This window comes from Coenobita brevimanus, chromosome 78 (assembly GCF_032717465.1).
Source record: "Coenobita brevimanus isolate Jiangsu-jjx chromosome 78, ASM3271746v2, whole genome shotgun sequence".
Lineage (NCBI taxonomy): Eukaryota > Metazoa > Arthropoda > Malacostraca > Decapoda > Coenobitidae > Coenobita > Coenobita brevimanus.
Genome location: NC_137031.1, coordinates 47,131,328 through 47,144,515, shown reverse-complemented (window position 1 = coordinate 47,144,515; position 13,188 = coordinate 47,131,328). Strand labels below are relative to the sequence as shown.

Below are 13,188 nucleotides of genomic sequence, written 5' to 3'. Positions count from 1 at the left end.
TCTACGTTGCTCTGTGCGTGTCTGCCCGTCCGTTTGTTCAGGCTTTAGTTGCTGAAAGACTCTACTTGGAGACCTCGTTTTTTGTAGGTTGGCATCTAATTGACTAAGTTTAATTAAGTTCACATATGAGGATAATGAGCCAAAGAATAGTCACTTAAGTGAAAAGAAATCTATCACAAGAGGGTAGTTGGGCCAGTCTCGAGAACACTTTAACTGTAAGGTCATAAGCATTTCAGCTCGATAAAATAATTTATATTTATTCTTGCTACATATAGACGATTTTGTTCACCTCAGGAGAGACCCCTGGCACTGAGATAACAAGAAATATACGCCTTTAACATGTAAATGTTAACTATTTATTGTAAATCTACTAAACTGTCTTAGGCAAGATAAAATGCAGCATGCCTAAGCACAGAATTTAATGTCAGATTCCATAAATAGCACAGCCAGTCTTATCCTGTTCAAAATGTAAGAGGCCAAGGCTTGGCTACCGCAGCCTAGAATATTTAGGGGTAAAAAGCTAACCTACGACCATGCGGGCATCTCATGACAGAAATACTTCTAGTTACCTCCTGAAATTATGAAGCTTGAACGAAAGGCAGAGGCCTTCATTCTGACCGGCACCTTGAACCGCATGACCATCATTAAATATCCTTAGTTCGGGGACGTCCTTTGTGCTTTATCCTTACTACCTCCAGCAAGCTTTCGTAACTTTGGCGAAACAACCTCCCTTAAACATCACGTTAGCTATCCTTAAGGCTATAAGTATGAGTAATATCGACAAATAGTAGCAAGAATGAAATATAAAAGGGACGTCCTTCATTTGCGGGGGTTAATATATACATAAAATAATAACACCACAGTAGAAAAAAAAACTAAACTGTCAAAACCTAGAGTGATAGGGGTGGTGTTGTGGGCCGCTTGTTAGGAGGTGCGACAGGCAGACGGCTCCAAGGTGACAACCCTGTGATCACGAAAATTGCCGGTTGTCGAAAATGCTGCCAGGATCAGGCTGTAGTTTTCAGACATAGGGACACCTTATAGTTCCTATGGCTGTTATTATCATCATCACATCTGCTGTCTTATATTTCCTTATTTATATTCAAGGCTTTACTTTTAGGCGAATTGCATCTTATAGTATCCTTAGCTGCTACTGTAATCATATGGTCTGTCTTATATCTCATTGCTCATTATTTTCTGGCGTATGCAAACTTTTCCTCCTAGTTATCGCCAAAAAATTATCACAAAGACTGCTATACATTTGACTACTCTTACTGCGGTATATAAGAAAACCGGATATGTATATTTCCCATTACCTTTGCTAGTATTAAATAAGGTGTCATATATGTAATTCGCTACCTGTTAGTGTGTGGTTGGACAGACAAAATTCTCCCTCATTACTTTTTTTTATGATCTCCGGTCTCCTCAAACTTTTATTCTTTGCTGTTACTCGGCGTGAAATTTGGTACTAGATTCCTCCATTCCATCAACCTTTTCCTCAGGTAATGAAACTGACCTGTTCTTTATCCCTTCTACCACACTGAGAGAGAGAGAGAGAGAGAGAGAGAGAGAGAGAGAGAGAGAGAGAGAGAGAGAGAGAGAGAGAGAGAGAGAGAGCTATGAGAAAGAAAAAAAAATAGGAACAGCAGTGTGAGTGTCGTTGGTAGGTGGATAGGGAGTGGGGGATGTGGGATGGAGTTGGGGGTCAGCATTCCTCCCTCAATTTGGTTCCAGTGCCACGGGAAGCCCAGGTAATTGTATGGGATTCAGAGGCAGGGAGATGGTGGTAGTGGTGCACGGTCGAGTGGGGTCGCTTTTGGCAGCACATGAAATTGATGTGGAGACGGTTGCTGGGGGAAAAGTGTGTGTGACTCACGCACACACACACACACACACACACACACACACACACACACACACACACACACACACACACACACATACGAGAGCGAAAGAGACAGACAGACAGAGTGAGGTGAATGAGATGGCAGACGACAATTGGGAGTAATGAAATGGGCAGGCAGTACAGTACAGAGAGCAAATTAGCAGGGCAATATGACTGAATCGGCGGCAAAGTTAGTGGGTAGTTAGCGAGTAGATGATGAGAGAGACGAAGTGAGTGAGATAGTAAGAGCAAGTAAAAGTTATGGAATGAAAAAAAAAGAAAAAAAAAAGAATGACTGGATGTTTACAAGATAACGCTACAGTAGGAGGTGATGTAAAGTGAGTCGACTAGCAACAGGCGCACACACACACACACACACACACACACACACACACACACACACACACACACACACACACACACACACACACACACACACACACACACACACACACACACACACACACACACACACAGAGTGATATACAGGCAGTGAAGGATAATGCTTGAATGAGCGGAGGAGGAAAAATGAGACAGTATAGGACAGCAGACTCACAAATTAAACCACAGCAGATGGAAAAACTTGGAGATAACTCAGGAACAAGTGAGAGAGAGAGAAAGTGGGTGATAGTGAGATAACGACGAGGAGAGAGAGGCACGTAGAGAGAATGACAGAGAGGTAATGAAAGAGTAAATAGGATAGGCAAAGTCACTGGGGGATATCGGGAAAGAAAGTGAGGGAGGTAAAGACAAGGAAATGTTACTGGATAAAGAAAACTAGAGGTAACTACAGATACACAGCTAAAGATATACAGTAAGATAATGGGGGAGGAGATGCGGGGCGTAAAGAGGGAAAGAATGAGAGATAATGAAGGATTAAGTAGCATAAGTATTGTGAATGAGGGAGAGAGAACGAAAGAAAGCAGGTGTGATTGTATGTAAAGTACGAGAATAAGAGATAACGTCACAGGCCAAAATACAGCGGGAAACTTAGAGAGCTACAGTTAGAGGTATAGTATGAGTGAAAGAAAGAGGCAGACAGTGGGTAAGATGGCGAGATGAGATTCGGAGATCTGCTGAGACTGGATGCGACTGGCTAACAACCAAGATTTTAGAATGAAGAAAAGTGGAAGAGGCCCTTGTCCCGTAGTGAACTGACTCTTACTGATGGTGGTGATGATGATGATGATGAGAGGTAAAGTCAGGTAGAGAAAACTGGTAATGAAGTCCACAGACCAAAGCACAGAAAAAGAATCCATAGTGAAATACGCAACCAAGCAGCGGCCAAGCGAGGAAGCCATCTCGCACATATTCCCTAAATCCCAATTCAGACGGAGCGAGACGAAAATTCTCAGGAAATACAAACAGAGGCTAGGCGGTGAGAATTTTTGCCAAGCTCAGGGCCTCGTAAAAAGTGTAATTAATATCGCGAAATACCAAATTAGATTACCAGGATTACCGAAATTCAATCCCCGCGTCCGTGGGTAGCATTTTCGGGGAGGGAAAAATTGTGAAGATGACCACAACTTAAAAAAAAAAAAAAAATGGCATAGATGCGGAAAGGGTAAGGTTTAATGCCGAATAGTCGGAAATTTAGGATATTGCGGGGAGGATGTGGGGAAAGGCAGCGGAAAGAGAAAAGCTGGAGATATGAGCTGAAGTTTGCGACAGGGTTTCAGATTTTTTGGTGTGAGTTGGATGCTTTACCTTTTTCTCTTGTATTGTCCTACTATGTCATTATGCTCTGATAAATTGTTGGCACCGGTATAACCATGCGGCTCCATTGCCTGGATATACAGATGTTCCTCATTTCTCTTCCAATTCCCCGAAAGGTCGATGGTGAACTGCAGGGTGAAGGCAACTTCAACCTACAGTCCTCTGGGTTCACGTTTAAGATTAACATACTACTGTTATTACTACTACTACCACTACTACTGCTACTGCTACTGTTGCTGCTGCTGCTGTTACCCTGGTGAATCCTATGGGAGTTAATTAATCAACGACAAACCCTGCTATCCAACGGATTAAAACTACCTCATTAATGGAAATAGTAGACGGGGTTTGCAGTGTGATTTTATAACGAGGCTGTATGGACGAGTGTGTGTGTGTGTGTGTGTGTGTGTGTGTGTGTGTGTGTGTGTGTGTGTGTGTGTGTGTGATGTACTGCAGAGACGAGCAAGTTTATGGTGATGTTCAAAATAGATACAAAGACGAATTTCCCGCAGACAGATTCTCAGCCTACAGAGATATGGCACATTTGCCGGTGTTCACGTAATTAGACAGTGTTGTGAAAATAAATGGTTGAGAAAATGGAGGGTAAACTGAAGAAAAAAGTAAAACAAGGAAGGAATGTGGTACGGGCGTTGAGAGCAGTTATGAGGAACAGGAATGTAAGCGAGAAAGTAAAGACAGCACTACATGAGAGTATGTTAATTCAGCCAGTAACGCAGAGCTGTGATGGAATATAAAGCATGAATCGCCGATCCACGTTACCTCAGATGTGACTGGAGTGATTTGGAGAGATCAATAGAGAAGTGACAGAATTGATGAAGAATATGGTGGAGAGGCCATGTGTAGTAAATGACCAGTGAGGTATTATGAGGCGAGTGTATGAGAGTGGGTTGGTGAATGGCCGGAAAAGGAGACGGAGATCGAGAACAAGGTGAAGGGATAAAGTGTGAGAGTATATTGGGAAAGGTGGTGTGTCGCGGGAAGAGGGATCTTTACTAAGTTGGGACAAAAGCTACTGAAATTCACTGTGGGTTGTAAATGCATAGACAAAACAGTCAGGCTCCTTTTACGAATGGAACGATAACAAAAGTAGCCAAATTCCTTTTAAGGAAATGGTTCCCTGGAGACTATCAATCATTCTGGAAGGAGGAGTAAAGAACGCAGAGATAAATGTGAAAGACATTTCTGGACTCTGAGAGCAGGGCAGGGGCAGCGCCTCTTGCACAACTCACATCCATTTATTAACAGCCCAGCGCTACGTGACGGATGTTATCTTATGGGGAATATTGTTCCCCAACGTACATCAGATCATTCCGGCTGAACCGACAGAATCCTTGTGGTACTGAAAGTCTAAATATATATACTATATATATATATATATATATATATATATATATATATATATATATATATATATATATATATATATATATATATATATATATATATATATATATATATATATAATATAATCTATGTATCTATCTATACATATAAAACTCATCTTTACAGCTCACTTACACCTCACTCACTGGTAATCTCTCCGTGATTATAATATCCGCTGTCGGTAGGAAATGCACCGAGAAAGGACGATAAACCTGTAGGACTGCATTGTGTACTGAACATATTAAAATAGTGAATGTAAAACTCAGTCAAGCACAAGCCGCTGAGACTCCAACCAATAAATAAAATATGTTTCGTACCATACAGGTTTTTCTACAGTAAAGCACACGTTGTCCACTTCATGTGCTCTCGCCACATCATACCCGCCATTCCTTTACGGACATGTTTGTTTAGCTAATGTTACAGTTGTTTGGCACTGTATTCGGACTTAACCTTTCTTCATATATTTCTTTGCCTATCCATGCAGCCAACGCGATACGACCTTTTGTGTTTCCACAAGAACTTCAGAGACTACTGAGGATGAAAGTTCATATTGTTGTTGGAGGTACAGTATCTTGAAAAAAAAAAAAAAAAAAAAAAATCTCATTTTCTGTAAGAAAGGATATACTAGGCAGCACGATAATATTTTCAAAAGGTGACTATAGCCCGTTTGTTCAAACTAACGAAGATCCCGAACCTCTTTCACCTCAAATGATGGCCACGTGTAGTCTGGTTGGAGGGATGATATGACTAATACGGTAGCCATAATGACTCATTCCTACATTATAAGTAAGGCTCATCTAATTTTATGCAACCGCTAATTAGTATTGAAATTACTGGAGTGATCCGATTCCGTTAGATAAAAACAAACCAGCAGTAGTGAACCAATCAAACAGACCAACAAGCGAAGACCGTAAAAGAAATCAGAGGTGCCTTACCGTCTCGTGATAGGTCACATCGTTGATCTGACACCATACGACCTCTAGAGATTGAAATTCCCGACCATGTTGAAGTGGACGGAGTATACAAAGCAAGGCCGTAAAGGAAGAGGAGGTTTCTTACTATCACAAGCCCTGCCACATTGTTTGTCTGACACCATGGGGCCGCTAGATATGACTGTTTTCTTCCAGATCAGAGTGAAAAGAGTATATATAATGCAAGATCATAAAGGAAGGCGAGGTACCTTACCGTCTCATGCTCGGCCACGTCGTTGATCTGACACCGTAGGGCGGCTGTGGTTCCGACCTGCACCGTCGTGAGGGTGTTGTTGGCCGTCAGGAAGCGTGCGTTGGTCATCCTGCGCGGGGCCTCCTCCTCATAGGGCCCAACCAGCAGCCGAGGGTCAGGGGTCCACATGCCTGGTGATGTGACAGTTAGTTATATATGAAAGGGAGACAGATGATGAGAAAGTAATCAGTGCTGAAATGTTGCTGTTGTTGAAATGTTGCATGGGGGAGAGACACAGGTTAGAGTTGGAATTCTTCATTTTCTCTAACGTTTCCCGCTACACAAAATCCACTTTTCACACTGGATCATCTAAAATTGGTGTTGAATTAAGGGGAAACAAAAATTCACCTTTTCAATCGGGTAGCTTTTAATTTTTGTCAGCTTGCAGTTTGAGATAGTTGAGGCTTAAATGATTTTTTAAAACTAAACTAAACTAACCTAACCTAACCAACATTGCCTATCTAAACTAACTCGTCCTAACCCAATCCAGCCGGCCTAAACTAACCTAAGTAAATCAGCCTCATTTATCCAAACCTAACCTAACCTAACTAATCTGATCGAGTGGCGTGAATGTCCGAAACTGCAATATATTTTTTTAAACATTATTCTTGCTGCCACCAGATGCATTAATGATATAAGAATTGATTTTTCGAAACTTTCATTAACCCATTCACTAATAAAGGTCCCTCTTAACTAAAGTAAAACGTCTGTAGGTAAAAAGAACAGAATAAAAAAATACGTAATTCAAGTTTACACCAAGATAAATACTAACATTCATAGGATTTTTTAAAAGTATCTTTGGTATGCTTTTCTACAGTATGTTAATGGTAAGCATCCAAGTTGAATTCAGGCTTATGGATTTTCTTCATGCTAGAGAAACCCTAGCAGTCATAGGGTTAACTGGCAAAATAGTAATATAATGAACGAACAGTCGCTGAATGACCGACTGAAATTAAAGGAACAAACAGTTATTAAAATGATCAAGCTGTGATTGCCTGAATAAACAATTATTAAGCAATCAAGCAGTGATTAATCCAATAAACAGCGATTAAATGACGAAACAGTGATTACATGAATAAGCTGAGATTAAAGGATAGTGTAAGATGTCCCGATAGAAAATGTAATGACAGTTAACATCGCATTGCATCAGGTATGGTAGAGGAGACTGAGAAAGTTTTTGTACTCCAGTTAGAGAAGTTAGTGTTTACTCGTATACAAACTGCTCGTTTGTATTGAGAGTCCTCGCACATATAAGCATGTGCTAGCCTTGTTCATCTAAGTGTGTGTCCACACGTGTGTTCGAACAAGTGCTGGCAACATGTAAGGAACACAGTAACGAACACGCTGCAAACATGTTGGTAACAACAGCGTCCAGATTATGTTGGCAATATTCATGATGAAGTCTCAGCTGCCTGGTATGGACACACTTATCCCATTACCTCTGCTGCCAGTGTTCGAAGCAGCACTGAAACATGTTTGCATACATCTGCCCAAATACTGCTGCAAACATATACCCAAACGTGTTGCCTGCTGTGTTGCCAGCACATGTTCGAGAGCACGTGTGGATGCTTCCTAATGATGGTTGTCCATGCTACACGATCTCTGTTCAGTACCCTAACAATGAGACCATTTTGTAAGGCAACATCCTAGATCATATTAGGGCTACTTTTGGCGCTCTTTCCTCTTTTCATACTTATTATATTTCTACCCGCAATCTTCATCCACCATTCTAACCATACTACCTCATTCTACATCTACGCAATCCATCACATTACCAACACATCCAGTTCCCGACCTACCTCTTAGCAGCCCATAACAGTCATTCAAGAAAATATAATATATTCCACCAAGCCACACTCACCACCATTCGTTAAGACCTACGGACATTATCCTCTTTTACCCCCAAGGTATCACTATTAGGAAGCATTATTCTTTCAATCATGCTGCCTGGTGCTGGAGAGGGATGCCTTCTAGCGGACGTAGGCTACCGATGTGTTGCTTGGTTATAGAAATATCCTTCAGTTCCGTATCTCCTGGAAGGAGGGTGACTGACTGCAGAAAAAAATGACATCTTCAACCTGCAGTCCACCTAATTCACGCTTAGCTATGCATGAGGCCACAACAACGATAGAGCAGCATACAATTTTCCAGTAGGAGAAAGAAGGGTCTCTTCAGTGTCAAGAGTAACAATTCCCTCAACTTTTCCATCCGTTTCTAAGCCTGACAGTGGAGTTGGCATCAGCTCCTCTCGCCCGTCCCCCTCTCCTCCAGCACAGATCCTATATCCCAGATAAAGGAACAGAAATCCTATACACGCTCCAAGAGACATCCACCAAGGCCATCCTATCACGTCTAGCCTTCTTCCCACGTTCGCCCCAACACATGGAACACTTCAAGCCAGAAAAAATCCCACGACTTGCCTCTGACATCGGGGTGATTCTTTTGTAACCATTTGTCACGAATATTACCTTGTACAGAACGGGATTACTTTCAGCTCCCTTTCGACACTTGGCAGTACAGCTTTCGCTACCACAGTTTTACCATCCACTCGAACCATCGTCACCTTCATTTTTAATGCATATTTAATCCCATATCATTTTATAACATAAATTCTTTATTTCTTCACTCATGTTCTTTTCCATTTATCAGTACATCATGTACGTCATATTGCCTCCTAACAGCCATTACTTTACTATGTACATTCACTTTCGGACATTGCAGTTCACAATCATAAACTCTGAACATTCACAGAATCCACTCACTGCTCGAATCCAGCACAGCATCATCCGCATAGATAGGACTTGAAATGAACCATTTCTCACCGCCCATCACCAGCTTTACTCCCCTTTCCATCACTCCTGTTTTACCCTCACTCACGACCCCTACCATACATATACTGAACAATTATCTGGAAATCCCAAATCTTTTCTCGTTTCAATCCCGTTAGGCCTACTCGTCTACTGACCTGGCAATCCGTCAACTTTTACACATGATGACATCAGTAACTCATATCGTTCAGCGGTTTTCCTCCTCGCATTTCGTACATAACGCCTTCCACAATACCTTTCTCCTCACCATTTTTAAAAATTCATAAATGTCATGTTTATATCGTAATTCCTTCTGAAATGCCTTCCCTCCTTTTTTACCCTAATTTTATGCATCTGATGCGCACACATTTTCTGCCACACTGAAAATTTCTCTGTTCATTACTCATCAAACATGCTGATATATATCTTACCATCCCAATGATTATTCCCCACGTTTTACATGTTGCATTCGGCAAGTTTCTTTCACCATAGTTTGCACACAAATATAGTGATAGTAGTAGTAGTAGTAGTTGTAGTTTACTGTCCACAGATTCTTCGACTCAAATACAAAATAAATGGACACAAATCGCCATACAAACTCAACTGCCAGTTCGTCTCTGTAAACCTAAGTAAACAGTGTGTCACCTGGTTCACAAAGTTTTATCACCGTCTCAAAATATTTTACACAAACAGAAAGCTACTCTACTGCATTTAACCTGGCATAAAATTGACATCTCTCCACGCTGATTGGTGAGTTATAAAAACAGATTAACGCTAATCTATGATTCTAATCAGACGGATATTCTATGGAAAGGATATAGAGCCGTAATATTGTCTTTTTTCTCCATTGACCAACGTGAACTAAGCGGCAAAAGGACGAAAAATTGGACCAAGTTAAGGTAAAAAGGGTATAGCTTTATCATTCCACCAAACAGCAGGTCATGTGGTCAATGAGGCTGAGGAACAACCAGATTGCTCTCCAACAGAAAGCTAATGTTTAAGGTAAGAGTGTCATTTCATATTTGCGATCAGACCTCTATAAGAGTAAACTGTGTTACCGTGAGTTCCAGAGTTGTGGCCAATTTAATGGTATGTACACCGAGAATTAAAGAAGAAAAAAAAAACACGACGCGGAGACAGTGATTTAATCGACTTATCAAATGCTGAATTCAGACATAAATCACCGGGAAAGCTCAACAGATTTCCTCACCAAGTGTGTGAATCAGAGTCCCTGGCAACATTGTAGTGTCATATATAAAACTAGGGTTCTTCTTCAGTAGAGTTCCCCTCCGTCTTTTGAAAATCAGTCAGTAATCTCTGGCTTTTATATTTACTTTCGCTGAACAAGGTCTTCCGGCGTTAGCTATAATAGAAAACCAGAGTAGTCTCGGTCACGAGAGGGTTAAAAGTATCAGTAATGACTCTCCTAGTTCCCATATTCTCTATCAGCTGAGCATAATCGTCGGGCATTGGCTGAAATAAAATACTGAATGTGTCTCGATTACGGAAGGGCTAGTGTCTGCTGGACTGGCAAACGAATACGTGATCAAGATCCGGCCGTGGGTGGAGGTTTGGTACCATAAAAAGCAGCCACTAGAATGCAGAACACATGTGTACATATGATATAATTATTAAAGCTTATGGATCCTTCGGAAATTTACTCAGGGAGGCTGACAATTTATGTAAACTATTGCACTGTTAATGGATTCACACGATGCGCGACTGATGGGCTCTTCTTACAAGTGTATTGAATGAACTTTGCTGCACAGTGATTGCATTTCTTGACAGCTTTTATGCTCATGGCGACTTGATTTAAAATTGTACTACAAATGCTGAGGACAGCTTGTCTATCTACGCATTATCTCAGAGAAAAAATTAACCGATCTTCTGTTTCAGTTTCCTCTTTTTCTCCATCAGTCTTGTCTAGCTTACATTAAAAAAAAGATAAAAACGGGAAAAAGGTGAAAGTTTACCATTGCTTTCATATGTTGCTGATCCTATTACTCGTATGTTTCAGGCTGACAAGCACTGGCGGCGCCTTGTCTTGCATCGATCTTTGTTACTATATCCCAAAGACTGATTTTCAAAACAGAGTGGAAAAGCTACTGATATCCCCCTTCTGCTCCTCTCCTCGAGCGTTTCCTCGAACATTGCAAAAACTTCAAAATTGTTTTCCTGTCTCGTTGACGGGAGGAGTTCCGGACACACCTCATTGCAACTTTGGTCGTCTCGCGAGGGTCGGGTGTACGTCAGCGTGGAAACTCGCCAAGAGGAGCTGGCAAACTCGCGAAGTGGAGCGTCGGAAACTTCTTAAGTGGAGGGTAGAAAAATTGATCAGGGGAGGAAATCTTGGTAGTCAATGAAGATCAACCCTTCCAGGCCTTCGCAGTACCCCTAACTTTCACGATAACCCATCTTCTCCATTTATAACTTAACCTTTCACCACGAAAGGTCTCGTCTTAGCTGAAGGAAACCATCTCGCAGTCGCAAATATAGAGGGTGGTTCGAAAATAGCGCTTCACCTTAAACGAGCCTGATGATAATCTTGTGTGTTGCTGGGACGGCCTAGTTTGCTGGTGAGGGCGTAGGTGTGGCACTAGCAGTAAATAATGAATAAAGGATGCAGGGTTGACAATGACAGCGATAACAGAGCTGTCCCCGTAACACACAAGAAATTACCCGACAGAGTGGAAGGGATTATCATAATATATACTATTCTTATAGTTACATGGCGTCACCATGCTCAAGAGGATACTGGAGAATTTACCTAACCCCTTCACTGCGAGATATGTCCTCCAAGTTGAATCAAATCGTCTGGTAGCAACAGTGATAGGAAAGACGTCATGGTGCTGACAGGATAGCATAGCACCAGTGAATTAAATCAACAACCTAATTCATCTATTCTTACGTCTAAATTAGTCTATTCCAGCTTCTTTGAAATCTTCTGCACTTAGATCACATGCCTCCTCTGCTTCACTGCTCAGATCAAAACAAGGTCTCCAGTGCATCATATCTCTTCACCTCTGCCCCACAGAATAATCTAACCGAATTAGCCTAATGATTCACTGTCTGGACTTTTTATATCCCTTGCCCTCAAATCGAACCTAACTTGACTAATCTACTCTAACCAAACCTCCAACCTAACCCAGCTAACCTAATCCAACCAAACCTCCAACCATACCTCCTTCACAACCCGACCTCCATTAAGCCCCAGACCTCCAGCCGACGTACTCAAACTTCGTGGCAGGTTCCGCTTCCTTCTTGACACCCCAATCACTCCTCGCCTTCTTGACGTCTCGACCACTACTGACTTCTTGATTTCTCCACCACAGACCGACTTCTTGACGTCACTACCACTTCCCGGCTTTTAATATCACAACCACTCGCTGACTTCCTGTGTCTCCGCCACGGCCTGACTTCCTTATATCCCAGCCACTGTTCAACTTTTTGACGTCACATCCACCACCTGACTTCCTGACGTCCTAGTCACTCCCCGACATCTTTTACGTCACAGTCACTCATCGATATCTTGATGTCCCAGCCACTCTCAGAATTCCCGAGTTCTGTACCACTCTCTGACTTCCTGACATTACAATCTCTTATCGAATTTTTGACGTCGTAACCACTCTCAGGCTTCTTGACGTCACAACCGCTGTCGGAATTCTTTACATCACAACCACTATAGGACTTCTCGGGACAACGACACAGAAGTCTTCATGACCGTATAATTCGGCTTAGTTGAGAGTGTTCGTATTGAAAAGGTTAAAAATCTCTCCAGTGAAATGCATATGCAGTTCGATGTGGGATTTTAAGTTCGTTCTTGTTGCCACCAGACAATTTTTTTTTCCCCGCTCAGTGAAATGATTTTTTTTCTTTTTTTAATGAAGAGGATGTGTTTTTTACTCTTTCTCATGACAACTTTCCTAACATCGCGACCCTCTGATAACCCCCCCTCCTTATTGCTCCTGACTTTGACATCCTTACACTTCAGTATTCTTCCATCAGTGTAATACTTTGCAGTTTTAATCACACACACACACACACACACACACACACACACACACACACACACACACACACACACACACACACACACACACACACACACACACACACACACACACAACTTCAACCCTACAAGACTGAGGACTTTTA

The 13,188-nt window shown here is 41.7% G+C and overlaps 1 protein-coding gene across 1 annotated transcript in view; it reads right to left on the bottom strand.

The window, feature by feature from the left end:
• Positions 1-13,188, bottom strand: part of LOC145408671 (zwei Ig domain protein zig-8-like) — a 393,413-nt gene that overhangs the window by 51,588 nt on the left and 328,637 nt on the right. Inside the window, exon 3 of the mRNA XM_080279351.1 lies at positions 6,188-6,357. Within this exon, the coding sequence (XP_080135477.1) occupies positions 6,188-6,357 (170 nt within the window). The remainder of the gene's footprint in view (positions 1-6,187; positions 6,358-13,188) is intronic.